Source organism: Nannobrachium achirus (assembly GCF_963921795.1).
Source record: "Nannobrachium achirus genome assembly, chromosome: 24".
NCBI lineage: Eukaryota > Metazoa > Chordata > Actinopteri > Myctophiformes > Myctophidae > Nannobrachium > Nannobrachium achirus.
This window is the reverse complement of record NC_137831.1, coordinates 5,466,674-5,486,438: the sequence shown is the minus strand read 5'-3', so window position 1 is coordinate 5,486,438 and position 19,765 is coordinate 5,466,674. Positions and strand designations below refer to the sequence as shown.

The 19,765-nt window shown below is 45.7% G+C and overlaps 1 protein-coding gene across 1 annotated transcript in view; it reads right to left on the bottom strand.

The window, feature by feature from the left end:
* The window catches only part of raph1b (Ras association (RalGDS/AF-6) and pleckstrin homology domains 1b), a 136,765-nt gene that overhangs the window by 22,428 nt on the left and 94,572 nt on the right, over positions 1-19,765 (bottom strand). The window contains 5 exon segments of the mRNA XM_080720132.1: positions 4,074-4,151; positions 10,282-10,356; positions 13,441-13,527; positions 17,290-17,487; positions 18,946-19,196. Of these exon segments, the coding sequence (XP_080576258.1) occupies positions 4,074-4,151; positions 10,282-10,356; positions 13,441-13,527; positions 17,290-17,487; positions 18,946-19,196 (689 nt within the window).

The following is a 19,765-nucleotide window of genomic DNA, read 5'->3' as shown; positions in this document are numbered from 1 at the left end:
CACTATTGTTCTACTGTAGGTCAGAATATGTTTTGCCAGCAAAGTGAACCTGCTTTTTGGAAACTTTTTTTTTGACTGATGTTATCCAGGTTGTAAGGCTGCACAACAGATAAGTGAAGCTTTTTGGTCATGCTTCACGCTTCACATGACATCACAATATACCAGTAAGACTCCCTAATCGGGAGATAAGCGACCGTTGGTCGCTTATCTCCACAAATAGGCCAAAAATGTGTTTTTCCAAAATCGGCCTGAAGGTGGCGCTATATGGGACAGATCCATGTTGATGAGATGAGTGTAGACATACTGTGTAGCGATTTGCGTGATTTTAGGGCCAAAATTGTAGGAGCAGTGTCCAAAAATGTGTTTTAAAAAATCGTCCTGAAGGTGGCGCTCTATGGGACAGATCCAAGATGATGACATGAGTGTAGACATACTGTGTACCGATTTGCGTGATTTTAGGGCAAAAATTGTAGGAGCAGTGTCTAGAAGAGGGCCATGTGAGAAATGAGAGGTGGGGTCTCCGCACCGCCGAGGCGGACGAATAGGTACCGGCCCCGGCTCTCCCGGTCGCTCCTAGCCCGAGTTATGGCATTTTATGTGCGCTGCAGTGGCGGGGGTCCTCCACTGGGGGCGCCAGCACTTTTGCATCTGTTCTGGAGCACCAGGAGTCGGTGGTCCCTGGGAATTCCCTGTGAGCAGCCCCGTTGGGGTGGTCATTTGGTCATTTTTGCACATTTGGTCATTTTTTCCAGGGACCTGGGGGTCCCTGGAGCTCCGGAGGCTTAAAGGTTGTAGTTCGGCAGGCAAGGAGTTTGTGTGGAAATGTTGGCATGGATCGGGCCAACGGTGGCGGAGATATGAGTAGGGGGAAAGTGTGACGTGTGACGTGACGGAGGGACAGACAGACAGACAGACAGAGGGACGGAGGGATGGACGGCCGGTGGAGGTTTGGATAGTATGAGAGTGTAAGTAACTGCGACCAACGGTCGCAATAATACCAGTAAGACTCCCTAATCGGGAGATAAGCGACCGTTGGTCGCTTATCTCTACAAATAGGCCAAAAATTAGTTGTACCAAAATCGTCCTGATGGTGGCGCTAGATGGGACAGATGCGTTTTGATTACATGACTGTAGAGATACTGTGCGATTTGCGTGATTTTAGGGCGAAATCTGTAGGAGCAGTGTCCAAAAATGTGTTTTAAAAAAATCTGCCTGAAGGTGGCGCTATATAAAAGTTAAGACGGAATTCATTGCCCAGTGGATTCCTTGTGACTCACTTTAGTGCAACCACACTTGCAATTCCCCAGAATTGAATCTTTCAAGTTCTCTTTGTTTCTGGATTCACCGTAACCGAGCAAGGCATAATAAGAGCACAAACAATGTCTCCACGAATCCAAGGCTTCACAGAGTGAGGAATTGACTGAGGGAGAAAAGTCATTTTGGGGTGAAGTGTTCCTTTAACCCACAGTAATTAGGCCAATATTCTGCTCCCACGCACACTACACTAAGCTCACACTAAGCTGAACACACACACACACACACACACACACACACACACACACACACACACACACACACACACACACACACACACACACACACACACACACACACACACACACACACACACACACACACACACACACACACACACACACACACACACACACACACACACACACTCGCCCCCCAAAACCCCAAGAAAATCCTCAATCTTCTTCTGCGCCTCCCGAGTTAATCCCCTCCCACCGGGAACACGCACGGCCAATCAGCGCGTCGACACGCTTGACAGACTGGATCCCTGGGCCAATGAGACGGCAGGGGAGGGCTGTAGAATTCCAGACGCGGGGGAGTCTGACCTAGATTTCTCACAGGAGAGAACCCCCCCTCAACCCCCCCTCACCCCTAAACAAAAACATAAAAACATAATCCCCCCCGCAGCACACAAACACAATCCATCCTGTGCAAAGCACTGGTGTTATGTGGGAAAATAGCAGAGCTACAAGCTCACAACACGTCGCGATGCAAAGTGTTATGATTTTGTAGATCTGCCATAATTTGGAAGATTTGGACAAATCTTATGGAATTTACAATAATATTCCCTGGCACAATATATTTTCAGATGGGGGTCCGCGGCCAAATACAAATCAAGTATGGGGCTCGATGACTTGAAAATGTTTGAGGACCACTGCGTTAAAACAAACAGAAAAAAAGAACATTGTTGCCATCTCTACAACGCCAGAGAAAACGCCACACTGAAGAGCCTAGCTCAGCACGTAACAGCTTCTTCTGTGTGGGATCTAGATTTAGAATCATTTTGTATGTTATGTAGACAATGGCCAGGTTCATGTGTCGATCCTTGTGTGTATAGTTTCAATGAACAGATTATATATTTTTAGATATTCTAATGTTAAGCTGGTTGCACACTGCTGTGTTTTTTGTTGTGTAGAAATCCTAAATCTGCAAAAAAAAAACAAAAAAAAAAAAAAAGTTTGTCAGGCCAAGGAGAGAGACAGAGAGTGGCATTTGCGAGAATAAATACGAAACGGGTGGCAGTGTGCAAACGTGATTGACATAACGTGAGGTCAATTTCTTATTGAAATAAAACCGAAATTCACTCCGATATTCGTCCGAAAAAAAGGCAGCAGTGTGCAAAGACCTTTAGACTGACGATTCTGAAGGTTCTTGGTTTAGGCTGCCTACGTAACATCTCTGTGCATTTGACGTACTACCTCGAGTTTACCTTGCTAACTGCAAATCGTTCTGGATTAAGCGCGTCTGCTAAATGCCTAAATAGTACATTTTAAGAACTAACAAAGTCCCACCATCATCCCCAAACGTCTCCCTATTCCTCCCGTCATGGTCCTTTTTACAGTGTGTGCACAAACACTGCTGCTTTCAGTTCATTTCACAGCAGATCATTTACAGCCTTTCTCTCTCTTAAGGAGAGAAGGTTGTTTGTTCAGTGACCAGCAGAGAGTCCATTCATTCATTCATAAAGCTGGTGTTAAACACTGTGTTGTTGTGGTTGTTAAAGCTCAACAGTGGAGCCTGCACGCGCAGCGCAGAGCAGCGCGCCACATCACACCACGGCTTTCAATGGAGCCTGGTGTCTGCTTGTTCTGTGGAGCGACAGTCCACTGTTAGCCATTGTCAGCCAGAAACCTATTTCTTTTCTTTTTATGCCTTCATGGACTATTGATAGGACAGTAGACTGACAGGAAATGGGGGGAAGATGGGGAGTGACACGCAGCAAAAGTCGGCGGGAACGGGATTCGAACCTGCGACACACTGTCAGGCAGCAGGTACCCCAGGCCAGAAACATCTTATCTCCGTATCCTCCCCTTTTGTGCCCCTAGTTGACCTTACTAAAGCGTCACACAAAAGCACCACAAGTAGCAGATCAGCAAGCTCGAAACGCAATTTTTTAAAATTTGGACGGTTTTGGATATTTGAGGTTTCCACCCGACAGAGACGGTAATGTTAGGAAGCGGCGCTTCCCAAGGTGGGGTCCCGGGGACCCCCAGGGGTCCTCGACTGGGTTTACAGGGGGGTCCCCGGCAAGATGAGTTAACGCAGCATTTCCCCCCCAAAAAACTTGAAACGAAATGCGAACGATTTGGAATATTTTAGGGAAAGGTTAACACCACACATATTGCAGTGGCACAACGCATTTTCAGATGGGGGGTCCACAGACAGATTGATTTGGGGGCGCTTGACATGAAAAGGTTTTACAACCACTGTGTTACAACACAGTACACCCGGGTCTTTTAGCTGGAGCGAGCTTTCCATTTCTCTCTCTCTCTCTCTCTCTCTCTCTCTCTCTCTCTCTCTCTCCCTCTCTCCCTCCCTCCCTCTCCCTCACAGAGAGAGACACACATAATCAAACGCTGCAATGACCTATTTTCCGCGCGCTTCGCTGCCTCGCTGTGAATGGAGATCACAAAGGAGCGCAGAGCGCATTGACTGTGACGTGACACAACACAGCGCACGGCACACAATGCACTGACATGATAGTGGGTCCGTGCGCGCGTGCACGTGTGTGTGTGTGTGTGGTGTGCGGGTGGACATACCTTTTTGACCTGCGCCTCCTTGATCTTCTCCAGGGCGACTCGGATCTTCTCTGCTTTGAGTTTGGCAGCTTGTTCCTCCTGGAGACACGAAGAGACATTGATGAACGGTCTCTCTCTGACACGCACACGCACGCACATACACACACACACACATTAAGAAACAGCTTGATAGGTCCTTCCCTGACACACAAACACACTCATCTCATTAAAAAGTCATCCCCGTGCACCGGCCAGTTAAAGCCACTCACAACACTGTCGTTTTTACAACATCAAACCCCGTTCCCCTGGGCTTACCTGCCCCCTCCAACAAGACGCCATCACCTCCATTCTACAGCCCGGGTGAGGAAGTGTGTGTACGTAGGTGTGTGTTTGTGTGTGTGTATATTCGATCACGCACAAAATAAGCCGCGATGAACCACCAGTTGTAAATCAACTCGAACCGTGACGTTATCGTTGTCTAACGTTCAATAAAATAAAATATTAAAGAACGGTGCCCGGTGCGTTGGTGCCTGTGGTTCCACATAGTACTGTAGTTCCATTCTGCGCTGGCATGCGACGCCGTCTGCTAAATTCCTTTGATCTCGCCGCACGGTGGATGGATGGGAAACAATGGTGGGATGGAGGATCCCCAAAGGGCAAGAGGCTGCGGATGAGTGTGAGATCTGTGGATTAGAGGAGACGCTCCCGTGCGCTCCGTTCACAGATACAACACGATGCCGTCACAGAGTAGATCCTTATCCAAGGAGATGGTCAAAGAGCGTGTGTCCAAATAATCCATTCTGCTCCACGTCAAACTAAGTTGTTCCTCCTCCTTGCGTAAAGACCCCAGCAGGAATGAGCTGTGACAACCTCAGGTCCCCTTCGTCAGCCACAAAAAGCCAAGAAAGTCACGCACGCAGGGTATCTCCAGTCGGTGTGACTGACTGACTGACTGTCCGCGGCCAGCCACCGAGCCGAGCCAAGCCGCGGCTAGCGGCGTCCGAGCCAGAGGCAGGGCCGCGGCGGCTCTGGCTGGCGTTGCAGGCATGCGTACGCTGACATGAGAAGATGTGTGCTACACTACAGCATGGAGCCAGGGAGCTGTAGAGGAGGAGGAGGAGGGGAGGGGAGGGGAGGGGAGCCCCTCCCCACAAACCATGACCACACCATCATCATCCTCTCCCTCCTCCCTCCCTCTCTCTCATGGGTTCTCACACACAGAGACTTTTCTCACAGATAATTCTCTCTAAAGCAGGGGTCTTCGACGTTCTCAGGCCAAGGACCCCTTAGCTGAGAGAGAGATGAAGCAGGGACCCTCACAACCTCTTCATAGATTCCATATAGTTTCATCGTTTGACAGCACGATCATCAGTGTATTTTGGATTCATGTCAATTCGTGTTTTTCAGATATTTAACCACTTGAACCGTCAATACTTAATAAACACTCTGTACTTGGTCTGCTCTTTTTTTTTGCACCAAACCTCTGTCAAAAAACAGCCGATCTACAAGCTCACAGCGCCTCGCAGCGCAAGGCGTTTGTGTGTGTGTGTGTGTGTGTGTGTGTGTGTGTGTGTGTGTGTGTGTGTGTAGGGGGTATAAGAGTCAAGCCTCTTATATTGCAGACCCCCTCCTTGACCCAGACTACCTTTCCACATGACCACACACACACACACACACACACACACACACACACACACACACACACACACACACACACACACACACACACACACACACACACACACACACACACACACACACACAGTTCCATTAACCACATGAACCCCAGACTCTCTCTGAGAGAATGACTGACTTATCGTCTCCTTGATATCAATGCTATGCCTAAGGGGAACTAGGCAAGTCTATATGTATACAAACACATTCCTCCCCTCCTCCTCTATGACAGGCATCAAACAGGTAGTTGTCTTTGATGCTTTCATTGATACGAGAGATCACTAACACGAGCACTTGATGGATGGTCCAATCAATTACCTCAGTGCACAACCCCTTTGAAGTTCAAAGCTCTGGCCAGCTCCCCCTGCCAAAAACACCAACAGGGGGATGTGTCTTTGTGCAAGGAAACACCCCAGCACAATACTGTCTCTCTACCTTAGAGCAGACATCGGTATGGTTTCTCTTCACCGTCCAACCATAAGTCTTTCCTGCAGAGACTTGGTAGAGAAATAACTACAGTATCTGGCACTCTCTGCCTTTGAAGTCTCATCCCATCTCTCTCTCTCTCTCTCTCTCTCTCTCTCTCTCTAGTATGTTTATTATAAGTACCTTTTCCAATTCTAGAGGGTTTAAGTGGTACTGGATATGCAGCATGGCAAATATAAGCTGATCACGGATAAATTAAATCTCCACAATATGATGCCCCCCCCCCCCCCCCCATCTCAAACAGAGTGAGTGTTCAACGCTGTGGAGATAGCAGGGTGCAGCATGTTGTTCTATTCAAATGAGCACAGAGATAGGATTGGGACTGGAGTTCCATTGTACCATTACACCACAGTCCCCCCCTCCCCCTTCCTCCTCGGGGGAACGGAATGCAAATGTGGCGGCTCCCAAAACGCCAGCATCATACTGTATACATAGTACCTACCATGCATTGCGTGGCAGTGGTATAGCCGAACGGAGCTATATTTAGGTATAGTGTTCGAACGCTTGTGTTTGTTGTTGAGGCATTAAACTCCCTCCCCCAAAAACTCCTGATGTATTTTGGAGCAGTGCTCCTGGAAGGAGCTAAGCTCCAACATCTGGCTTTGTCCGGGCTCTGAAGCTTGGCCTACATCTGGCCTACATCTGGCCTACATCTTGGCACAAAGCTCTCAATGTGTGTTGTACGCCCAGGGTCACATTGGCCAAGCTCCATGTTAAACCATGTAGAGTGAATCTGGAGGTTTAGCTAAATGAGATTGCGTGACCACAAAATTGGACACTAAGTACAGGACAGAGTCATGATGACGTAAGAAAAACAATTTTGAATCCAGGAGGAATTTTTTTTGGGGGGGGGGGGGCCGCCATAAGTATGCATGCCGTACATACTGTATTCTTGCTCCAACATCATGGCTTTGAATCTGGAGACTCTCACCCTGAAAAAGGGGCATTAGTCCACTGTCCAGTCTACTGTCTACTGTCTACTGTCCAGTCTACTGTCTACTAGTGTCTACTGTCCAGTGTCCAGTCTACCCATAACACAGACATTCCCCTATGAATTATAAATGACAATTTGCTCTCAGATATGTCGCCTCATGTTGGGATGCGAACAAACTAATCGATTTAAACGATTATAAAAGAGAATCGATAATTGTAATGTAGTAAAATAATCGATTGATAATTGATCCCTATTTTCGCCATGTACTGAAAAGAACAATAAACGAACTATAAAATAATGCTTGTACAAGTAGGTTATTGGATTTACAGTATACTGTACAGCGATTATGGAATCCGTAGGATACGGTGTTGAATAAATTAGAAGGTGCGGCTTGTGATTGGCTGAACCGGAGGTCGGGAGCGCTCTGCGGTGTTCACTTGGACTGCTCAGAGTCGTTATGTTGTTAGAATGTTAACCTGGTGAAATGCTAACCTGCCGACGCTGGTGAATGTTAACCTCTATGCCTAAACCTAACCCAAACCACAGTAACCCTGACGCTGGTGCGTAGCTAACCTGCCGACGCTGGTGACCCTCTGTCATCATCACCGAAAACAAGCGCTCCTTTTGAATGCATCTCCTACGGATTCCAAAATAGCATACTGCATATGAAAAACACTTCTCGAAAAAGTCCAGAGCGATAGATCACCCTACTCTCAAGATGAACACATAGATGTCTGGTGTTCTCATAGCTGATGCGTCTCTGGGCTCGGTGAACCAGACTGAAGCGCTCGGTCCACTCAGCGCTTACTGTGCACGCTGGACGCACGCCACGCCGCCGCCACATAAATCACCGGTGGAGAGACGGCCCGGCTTCAAACAACACATCTGATAGGCATAAAGCTCGGCACGGGAGCCAAGACCCGCTCAGTCCCAGAGCACACGGTGGGAAACGGTGACGTACTGCAGCCAAGGAGCTTACACTCAGTGAACATATAAACCTGTCCTCATGGACAGGGTTAATAAACAACCATGAGAGAGAGAGAGAGAGAGAGAGAGAGAGAGAGAGAGAGAGAGAGAGAGAGAGAGAGAGAGAGAGAGAGAGGTATACAACCCCCTTAAAGGACAACTGTTTTTTTACAACAAGGGTTCATATTTTAGATTGTAATTAGAGAAAAGAAAAAGTGAGTGTTAAAATGTTTTCATTTGCTTTGTTCTATTGTTTTATCGCGTTTACAGTGCTAAAATGTGGGGCATGCGTACGCATGGGGACATGCGTACAAGTGGCTAAATGTATTTTTAGACACAATAAGCCAGCAGTTTCTTTATTGCTATTTACAGTAACACTACTAGCCCCCATAAGTCACATCCAACCATGAAAGGTTGTGTGTATCTTGGGAATGGGCTTATTCTGTGTAAAATGACATATTTAGCCACTTGTACGCAATAAGAATGAAATAAGAAATAAGAATCTCTAAAACAATAGAAAGAAGTAAATTAAATAATTTTAACACTCATCTTTTATATTCTTTCATTACAATCTAAAGTATGAACCCTTGTTGTAAAAAACAAAGTTGTCCTTTAAAGACTGCTAATCATTAGGGATGGGACAATGACATGAAAATGTCATGTCATGATTATTATGACCAAAAACAATTGCGATTTACAATATCATTGCGATAATCAAAATATCCCCAACTTCCATTATCCTGGGGCGGAACATTTGCCAAAAAATAGCAGATCTACAAGCTCACAACGTGTCAAAGAGATTTAGTAGAAAGTGAAAAAAAAAGGTCTGTATCATGTTATTTCCAGGTCGGTTTTACCAATCATAGAGGGTTTAAATGGTACTTGATATGCAGCTCTGCAAATAAAAGGTGAATTGATGCCAGTGCATGACGGAGGATGCTTTCCCGATAAATAAAATCTCCACAACAGACCCTATTCACGGCCCGCCCCCTCAGCAATTTTCTCAGCAACTTCCTGGTGCTGACGTCAGCTTTGAGGGGTAAACTAACACAGAAATTGCTGGACTTAAAGCCAAAAAAATAATTATTTCGAACGGTAAAGTAAAGTATAATGCCGTGTGCCTTTTACTATCTTGTGTTCTTGATCATGCTAGCCGTATTTTATACTTTACCATTCGGAAATTGCATTAAATTTGCGATTTCTGTGTTAACTCTATGGGCTTTTAGTAGGGGAAACCCTTCAAAACATGACTTCAGCACCAGGAAGGTGATTAGGTGAAGCAGACACAGGGCTGTGTTCTACTTACCCTAAAGAGGATTGCTTCTCACTGACTCAGCATTAAACACACAACAGCACAACATCATGACACACACACACACATGCACGCACGCACGCACGCACGCACGCACACACACACACACACACACAGTTCTCCCTCTATACATGCAGCCAACATTCCTTACTGTTTACATACATATGTTGGCCAGACATACGCATAATGCATGAGGTCACGTTTGGCGATCCTGTGTGCGCGCGCGTGCGTGCGTGTGTGTGTGTGTGTGTGTGTGTGTGTGTGTGTGTCAAGGTCTAACATAACATAAGGTTAAACATGCACACAACGTCATCATGGTAACACAGGTGGCAGAGAGGAGAGGACACAGACAAATCAAAAAGAGCATAACACCTAGACAGAGATAAAATTATGATATCCAGTAAATATCATGATACACCAAAATGTCGCTGCCGGATGTCTAAAACTTACTTTTTCGGACCTTATATAAAAAAAAGGGGGCCTGTGTTCGAAATGAATCCATGTAGTTATTATTTGGTCAAAAGCGCTTCTCAATACTTTTCATTTGTTCAATATTCATAAAACCCACAAAAACAAACAGTTTGGCAATAATATACAAAATACAACGTTTAAATATGGAAACACAAGGGTTCTGCCCCGACTTGCAACAAAACATTCAGTAAATATTACCAGCGTGAGAAAGCAGTGGAGTCAATTAGTCAGAACGGGTGGATGTGAGGATTGACTAAGAGAAGCAAGCGAGTGAATGGGATGGTAGAGCGATCATCACACAGTGAGGTAGACAGAGTAGATAAGATAAGATTAAGAGGCTGTAGCAGTACATAAGATAAGGTAAGAAGCTGTAAGCAGTGAGTCACCTTGGTGAGGAGGTGCGAGGGTTTCCCCGCTATGCTCTTCAGAATCAGAGAGGTCTCTCTGTCCAGATAGGAGTGCTGCACCAAGCAGAGACACATGGAGAGAGAAGAGAGAGAGAGAGAGAAATAATCAACAAAATAAGTCAGTGAGTGAGTACTGTAAGTCAGTGAGTGAGTGAGTGAGTGAGTGAGTATTGTAAGTGAGTGAGTGAGTGAGTGAGTGAGTACTGTAAGTGAGAGAGTGCCGGGCGCTACAGACGCTCATTAATAGGTGCTATGCAGAGCAGAGCAGCCACGTTGGAAAATAAATTGGGCCTCTTCCGTTTTTTACTTCCTGGTGTCTAGTTCTATTCTGGTCAAACATATATTGTTGCATGTTGGCTCACTGGAAACACTCTGCTACACCAGCTGGGTCTCAAATTGTGGCCCCTCATTGGTTCCTTGACAGCGGTTCAAAATGGACGTTTACGGGTGTGTGTGTAACTCTAAGGGCGCTTTTCCACCAGCAAAGAACCGGTTCCGGTTCTTTCTCCCGCTTATGGGATGAACCAGAGGTGAGCTTTTCCACCGAGAACCGAAGTTGGTTCCGAACCGTAAAAGTTGGTTCGGAACGGAAACCACAGAATCCTTGGTTCCTCTGGTTCAATCTGGTTCAATCTGGTGGAAACGCAAGCCGGTTTGCAAGTATGAACCAAAGGTTCCAAGAAAGTTGAACGGCACTGGTTCTTGAACCAAGGTTCTTTTGGTGGAAAAGGCCCCTAAGAGTGTACAAATGGACCTGTACGGGTCCATTTGGTTCCATTTGTACATTGTCAGAGTACACTTCTGATTTCTCAGAGTACACTTTCAGATTATGGGGGTCCTTGAAATGTAAAAGTGTGCTACAATAAATGGATCCGAGCCTTCATCGGTAATTGGTAAGTGGTAACACCTGTGAAGGAAGTAAGGCACCAATGTCATTCCGATATGGCTGCTGTACACGGAGCCTATTGCAGTGTTTAACCTGCGCTGAGAGTACGACCCATGGCAATGTTAAAAAATGGATGATATTATCAGTTAAAGCAACATATCGGGCCGGGTCATTGATCAGTGTGTGTGTGTGTGTGTGTGTGTGTGTGTGTGTGTGTGAAAGAGAAGAAATGAAAGGCGATAGACACAGCAGAGCTGTAGCACTGCTGGGTGTTTGCTGTGGTGGTGATGGTGATTGTGGAGAAGCATTGATCATGATGGAGCATTGATCATGATGAAGCATTGATCATGATGAAGCATTGATCATGATGGAGCATTGATCATGATGAAGCATTGATCATGATGGAGCATTGATCATGATGAAGCATTGATCATGATGGAGCATTGATCATGATGAAGCATTGATCATGATGAAGCATTGATCATGATGAAGCATTGATCATGATGAAGCATTGATCATGATGAAGCATTGATCATGATGAAGCATTGATCATGATGGAGCATTGATCATGATGAAGCATTGATCATGATGAAGCATTGATCATGATGGAGCATTGATCATGATGGAGCATTGATCATGATGAAGCATTGATCATGATGAAGCATTGATCATGATGAAGCATTGATCATGATGGAGCATTGATCATGATGAAGCATTGATCATGATGAAGCATTGATCATGATGAAGCATTGATCATGATGAAGCATTGATCATGATGGAGCATTGATCATGATGGAGCATTGATCATGATGAAGCATTGATCATGATGAAGCATTGATCATGATGGAGCATTGATCATGATGGAGCATTGATCATGATGAAGCATTGATCATGATGAAGCATTGATCATGATGAAGCATTGATCATGATGGAGCATTGATCATGATGAAGCATTGATCATGATGAAGCATTGATCATGATGGAGCATTGATCATGATGAAGCATTGATCATGATGAAGCATTGATCATGATGAAGCATTGATCATGATGAAGCATTGATCATGATGAAGCATTGATCATGATGAAGCATTGATCATGATGGAGCATTGATCATGATGGAGCATTGATCATGATGAAGCATTGATCATGATGAAGCATTGATCATGATGAAGCATTGATCATGATGGAGCATTGATCATGATGAAGCATTGATCATGATGAAGCATTGATCATGATGAAGCATTGATCATGATGGAGCATTGATCATGATGAAGCATTGATCATGATGAAGCATTGATCATGATGGAGCATTGATCATGATGAAGCATTGATCATGATGAAGCATTGATCATGATGAAGCATTGATCATGATGAAGCATTGATCATGATGAAGCATTGATCATGATGGAGCATTGATCATGATGGAGCATTGATCATGATGAAGCATTGATCATGATGAAGCATTGATCATGATGAGCAGATGTTTGGCATACAAACCTGGCCCTCCACTGGAGGAAGTGTGGAAGTGCAGTGCCGTTAGCTTGCTACAACTATTAGCTATCGTCGTCATGTGCGTTATGTGCAATCACTCTCTCTCACTCTCACACACACCCTCTCTCTATCCTAGTTCATGCATAGCATTCTGCAACCATTCCAAGGTGGATGCGCGCTACGCAGGGCTGGGCAACTGACTGGGAATATGTCAGAACTGAACGACTGACTGCTATGTTTAGAACATATATTATTAGTATTTCAGCATGTACTAGTGATGCGTTTTGCATCATATGATGCAAAACGCATCACTGATGATGCAAAATGCATCACTGAAATACTAAAATATCTAAAAAAACAGATTGAACACAAAAAATAACTCAGGATTGTGTTTATCGTGTAATAAAATAAGATCGGGTTGTCCCAGAGGTGAAGTGGCCCTTTAAGTTTTTCAGAAAACCTATAGGTTAGGATTTAGTTATTAAAATCGTCCAAAACAGGTTAATCGTTTTTATAATCAACTGAATAGATTATTCTGATTAACCACTTAAGTATTATACTTCACTGTACAATGGTACTTTGAAAACAGCCGATCTACAAGCTTATAGATGTCCATTTTCACAAGTATTTGGTGATAACAGTTCATCATTAATCGTAACCGAGGCGAACGTTTGACACAACACAACATTGACTTGAAGTCACGTCGCCCAGCTCTACAGCGCCACCACCAGACCGCTGCATGCACACACACACACACTTACAGTGGTCTGATCCGTTTCTCCGTCTCGCGAGGCAAAGTCAAGCTGCCGCCTGGCTGGCTTACCATTGGCTCGCCGCAGTGAAGCATGCTGGGAAGTGAGGAAGTGCAGGGTTTGGTGCGCACAGAGAGAGGGAGGGGTGAAAACACACACGCACACAGACACGTGCACACACACACACACACACGTGCCCGAACGCACACACACACACACACAAACATACGCATGACATCAACACATGCAGTGCAACAAGGACATGCATGGTCACTGCAGTGCATTCAGTGTGAACTTGGCTTTCCCGTTTCTCCAACATCAACCTGGTCATCAACCGTTGTTTGCCACATTCTGTTAGCACCCTGGGTGCGACCTGTGCTGTGTTGTCTTAACGGAAGTGCTCAAAATTTGGTGGAAGTGCTGCGTCTAAGGGAAGTTAAGTCATGCAGTGCAGTTTACATCCCCCGCGAAAAAAAACAAACAAAAACAAATATGGCCGGGCTTTTAAGCCGTGACATCATTTTGTAGGCAGAGGAGAACTCTGCCCCCAGAGCATTTTCTGTCCCTCGCTATTTCAACAGATCCGAGACGAAAATAACGAATAAAGCATAATTTTAACACTTTCCTTTCAACAACAAAGAGAAGAAAAATGTGTAAATAGTAAAAATAGTAAAAAGATTCACGGAAACTGGGGGCAGAAATTCTCCTCTGCCTACAAAATGATGTCATACTTAACAGCCCCCAGCTCTTAACACGCTCATAATGGGTGTAACTTTGTCAGGATACATGTTTTTGTTTGGATGTTGTTTATTGCGAGCACACCCAAAGGAGCGGGAGAAGTAGAACAGACAACAAAAATCAGTAGGGAATAACTTAGCAGGAACACCGCAATGTGAACAAAGACAACTTCTGTGGAAATTCACACGTTTCTAACCACTCTCTGCCTCATATCGTGCCCAGGCTCTTCTCTTTGCAGTAAGCCTGGCTACGCAAGGTTATTCTGTGAGAGAAACACTCTGGGGGGAGATTGTGTTGGGTAATGTGGTGACAACATGCCGCACTGGGTCAAGTATGTTTTAACCCATTTTTAGACCTGAGGCAGATTTCTTTTTAAAAATGCCTTCCAAATCCTACCTACATTTTCTGAAAAGCTGTTACTTGCTGTTACTAGGAGGCTTATTGATCTGCTACTACTTTGTGATGCTGTAGTATGATCAAGTAGTTGATTTACTTAATTTAATTAATTCAAATGGAGATAAGGGGTGTCTGCCCAACAACAGCGATATATACTGTAGTTCCCAGCCTGAAAGGGTAGAACAACGTACAGGTGTAACATGTCTAAATGGGTTAAAGGGATACCTTAACCCATTGTGTTGGGTAATTTGGGGACACCATGTGTTGGGTCAACATGTTTTACCATTTAAAATAGTTCACATACAGTAGCTAGCTGATCAGTTGTAAAATCGACCCCAGGTCTAAATTAGTTAAACTCCCCCTCAAGAGGGCATCAGAAAAAAAGGTTGTTTTCTTATCTAGAGGGAGGGTCTTCGAACAAAAGGCGTTCGCAACAAAGTCGGCGTTAAAACGCTGTAATCCGAGTCACACTCGGGGGGATAAGGAGGTGGGGAGATTACGACGTCTCCGCAAACCAAACCTGCCGTACGATTCACAGCACAGGAGCAGCATTGTGTGTAACTTGAGCCCGGCGCATGCACTTCACTTACAGAAACACCATGCAGTCTGTAAGTCATGCAAGGGGGGGTAAAACACGGTTAGCCAGGTTCACAGCGGAATGGACTCAATCCCTTTTTCTTCCCATTCAAGCAAATCCGGAAGCGGATTTTCTTTCTTTGAGGTTTTTTTATTTTCCACGTGCAAAGGGTTTGCTTTGCACGGCCCAAGTTGAATGGAAGAACGGTGAGAAATGACGATGCATCGTGAAGCAACGGACAGAACTTTGACTTTAAAGTCTTGAAATTGGTTAGTGGGAAACTGAACTGAGAGAAAAGGTTCCTTTCAGGGGACCTTTCCAAATGGAAAAACACTGTCCTACACAAACTAAAGGGGGATGAACTTCTAGGCTGATTTTGTAGTTTGCATTCCACTTTAGGTTAAAAACTACAGCAGGGTAACAACAGGGCAGAAAAACTACAGCAGGGTAACAACAGGGCAGGCCTGCGTCCAGGGGCGTCACAAGGGGTAGGAAAGTGGGACTGAGTTATACTAGGGCCCAAGGTGGAGGGGCCCTAGTAACTTTAGCTATTGAAAAATAGCAGATATACAAGCTCACAGCGCGGCACCGAGTGCCGCGCTGCGAGCTTGTAGATCTGCTATTTTTGAAAAGTCGTGAAAATATGCGCAAATCTTTGAATATATGTATTTTTTAAGTGAACATTTGTAACTCAAATTTTGCTTCTGGGGTGGTCCCCGGGACTAAATATTTTGAGATGGGGGTGGTCCTTCACATGAAAAAGTTTGAGCATCACTGACATGGAAACATAGGTTTCTTGGCACACATTTTCACGATTTAAAAAAAATAGCAGATCTACAAGCTCGCAGCGCGGCACTCGGTGCCGCGCTGTGAGCTTGTATATCTGCTATTTTTCAATAGTTAACATTCATGGGGGGCCCGCAGTGAATCCTTGTACCCAGGGCCCAGAATTTGGTGTGACGCCCCTGCCTGCGTCACTCTGACCAGAGTGTATATAAGAGAGTTACGTCACGCTTTGAACTCGCCGCAGACCGGAAGTGGCGTCGCATGGAGCCTGTTCTCATTCTTATCGAGGCTCTGCTGCTCTCCTGCCCGTCCGCCCCCACTATAGCCGAGGTATTTTCAATCACTGCTAAGTAGACGAAATCACGTCTTTTTCACCCTTTTAACGCATTCACGGGCCTCTCGTGAATGTGTGAATGCGTGAATGCGTTAAAAGGGTGAAAAAGACGTGATTTCGTCTACTTACCAGTGATTGAAAATACCTCGGCTATAGTGGGGGCGGACGGGGCTGAAGAGCAGCAGAGGCTAGCTAGGAATGAGAACAGGCTCCATGCGTGCGCAAGTGCGCATGCGTAAGCTTCCCACCATAGAGTAAATAGGCTTTCCACGCTTACTATGGGAGTCGACGTAAGTGACGTAACTCTCTTATATACACTCTGACTCTGACCTTATAGTACACAGTGATGTAAAGCAACACAGCTGCAGCTGATCAGGTTAACAATGGGTGTGTTACGATTCTAGCTGTGTCATCATGCTTGCACGTTGGCCCCAGGGGTTAAAGCCAAAAGAAATCCCAAGACTGAAATGTATTTTCAGACCATGTCCCAATTTGTGATTTTTGAAATCTGGGGTGTTTCCCTGAAGTTCTGAACTGCCTTCACTCAATGTGTGTGTGCCAATCAATGCTTCATTTTATAGAAGTATCTTCTGAAGTTCTGTTGTATTCTATTGCTAGTCTGGCCAATTCAAATACTCATATCTTGAAATTATAACTGATTTTTAGTTTTGAAGACTTTGTCATTCCCTTATTCTCAAGACTGAAATCAGTCCCCAGGACCGATAACTTTAACCCCTGCTAGACCTATGGAAATCTAACACGCTCATTATTCATTTGTTTAGCGCAGCTGTGTTGCTTACTAGCTAAATCTAATGTAGTTTTTTAACCTGAATTGGGCAACAAACTACAAAATCACCCAGGGGTTTCATGCCTCTTTAAGTGTTGACTGTCTTGATATTACGTATGTGAGTGAATGAGTGAGTGTGCTTGAATGCGTGCATGCGTGCGTGCGTGTGTGCGTGCATGCGTGCGTGTGTGCGTGCATGCGTGCGTGTGTGCGTGCGTGTGTGTGTGCGTGCGTGCTTACCTCGGTGCTGGTCTGGCTGTGTCCCTGTGTCCCAGGGCTGGCCCCTGTCCCCTGTCCCTCCGGTTCCCCTGCCCTCAGCACCTTATCGATGTCCAGGGAGTCCATGCTGGAGGCCGAGGCACACGCCGAGTTGACGCTGGACCTCTGGGAGGCGGCGTCCTGCTCGCTGACCGCCCCCACCGAGCCCGTCCGCCGGTGCTGCTTGGGCTGACCGTTGCCTAGGGCTGGGGTCAACAGTATGGAGAAATGTTTAATGGTGCATTTATATATTTATTTTATCGTTGATTCGTCACCTTTACAACAAGGCACAGCTTTGTAAGTGGGAGAGTGTCGATATTGTGACATACCATTTGTTCAACGTTCCATTTGTTCGACGCGGGTGAATGCTAACTTGGTGAAATGCTAACCTGTCGACGCTGTTGAATGCTAACCTGGTGAATGTTAACCACTATGCCTAAACCTAACCCAAACCCTAACCATAACCTCAGTAAAACTATGCCTAAACCTAACCCAAACCCTAACCATAACCTCAGTAAAACTATGCCTAAACATAACCCAAACCCTAACCATAACCTCAGTAAAACTATGCCTAAACATAACCCAAACCCTAACATCGGTAAAAATATGCCTGAACTTAACCATAAAACCTAACCCTAACCCTTAGTCGAAATAATGACGCGTAGAAATAGCAGGAATGCTCTCAGGCATTCGTGGAACGAGCGAAACAGCCAAACGTTGTGGGTATCGCCGGCTCAAAATTTGCCAAAATGGCCTGTAATACTGTTCTGCTGGCATTCACTCTCAATTGCTGGCAGGTATGTGCCAGTCAAAGGGGTGTGCCTGGCACCTGAGCTTGGGTTCTGACAGAATTTGGGACCCAATGCTATCCTCCAGGATGACAACGCGTGCCCACCACAGAGCCAGGACCATCAGAGAGTACCTCCAGAATGTGGGAGTGGAGAGGATGGAATGGCCTGAACCTCAACCCAATTGAACACTTGTGGGATCAGCTTGGGTGAGCTGTACGAGCTAGAGTGACCAACAGAAACACGTTGGCTGACAAATCCTGGTTGAGGAATGGGATGACCATCCCACAGCAGAATGTGTCTAGGTTGGTGACCAGCATGAGGAGGAAGTGCCAAGCTGTTGTAGCTGCATGTGGATCTTCCACACACTACTGAGGTCCCTGACACTGAGTGTAACATTTATAAAGGCCAATATGTGAATACCAACAGAAAAGTATTGCAGGTCATTTTAGCAAAATCTTGGTCAGCGCTACCCACACGTTTGGCTGTGTTACTCATTCCACAAATGCCTGATGCTTACAAACTGTACCTCGTTGTAAAGGTGACTAATCAACAATAAATATATAAACCCAATAAAAATTGGTGTGATTAAAGGGGAGATATGCTGGACCAAAGTCAAGTTTGCTTACTTTTTGTGCACGATTTATACAAAGTATACAAATGAATGGAAACAATCCTGTTCCCTTTCTTCTCTCCTTCTTCTTCCTCTTCTTTTTTTAATGAATAATATCATGCATAGACCAACGTGAAATCCTTAGGATTACGCGAAAAATTATTGAAATGATCTGGAATAACGGGGGCAATGCGTCATAATAACCGTGACAGACAGACACACAGACAGACAGGAGGGCCTACCGTCGCCGGGCGTCTCTGACGAGGGCCTCCTCAGGGTGGCGGAGGAGTAGGAGGAGGAAGAGGAGGACGAGGAGGAGGAGCAGGAGGTCTGCCGCGCCGCCTCGTCCATGCTGAGCGACGCCTGCTCCAGCTGGGCTGTGATGTCGTCCAGGGAGAAGTTGGAGGCGGTGGGCCGGGCGTGTCCCGCACCCGCCCCGCACCGCACCGTGTTGGCAGGGGAGGCACGGGTACTGCTGCTGGTGCTGCCTGGTAGGGGGAGGAGGGGGGAGGACACAGGGGTCAGGGGTAGCCTGATTTCAGACTCTGCGCTGGAGCTTGAGTCTGAAGTTGTCCCTATTCTATTTGATTTAAAAGGGGAGGGGATTTAAAATGTGAAATTCCCAATCACAAGAGATCTGGTGGGAGGGGTTGTATTTGACTTGTGTACACAAAACATTCCCCCTCCCCCTGTATGACAGGCATCAAGTTGTTGTCTTTGATGTTTCATTGATTAGAGAGAAGCACTAACGAGCTATTTACACTTTGAAGTTCAAAGAGAGCCCTCCCTCCACTGTTTCTGTTGATTTTCAAAAGTTAGACCCACCCCTCCTCCGTCTTGCATTGATTTCATTGGTCGCCAATGGTCGGTTTGCCAAGACACCGATAGAAAGAGACGCGTCATATGACAAAACCAGACCAAGAGAAGCAGTCCACTCAGAGAGTGGGCGGGTCTATTGGCTGGAGCCAGGAAAGGTCAGGGGGGGGGGGGGTGTTTTCTTCTCTTTTTTATCAATTTTTCATCCCAGGATTTTGTAACCCGGTTTTTCACCCAGTAC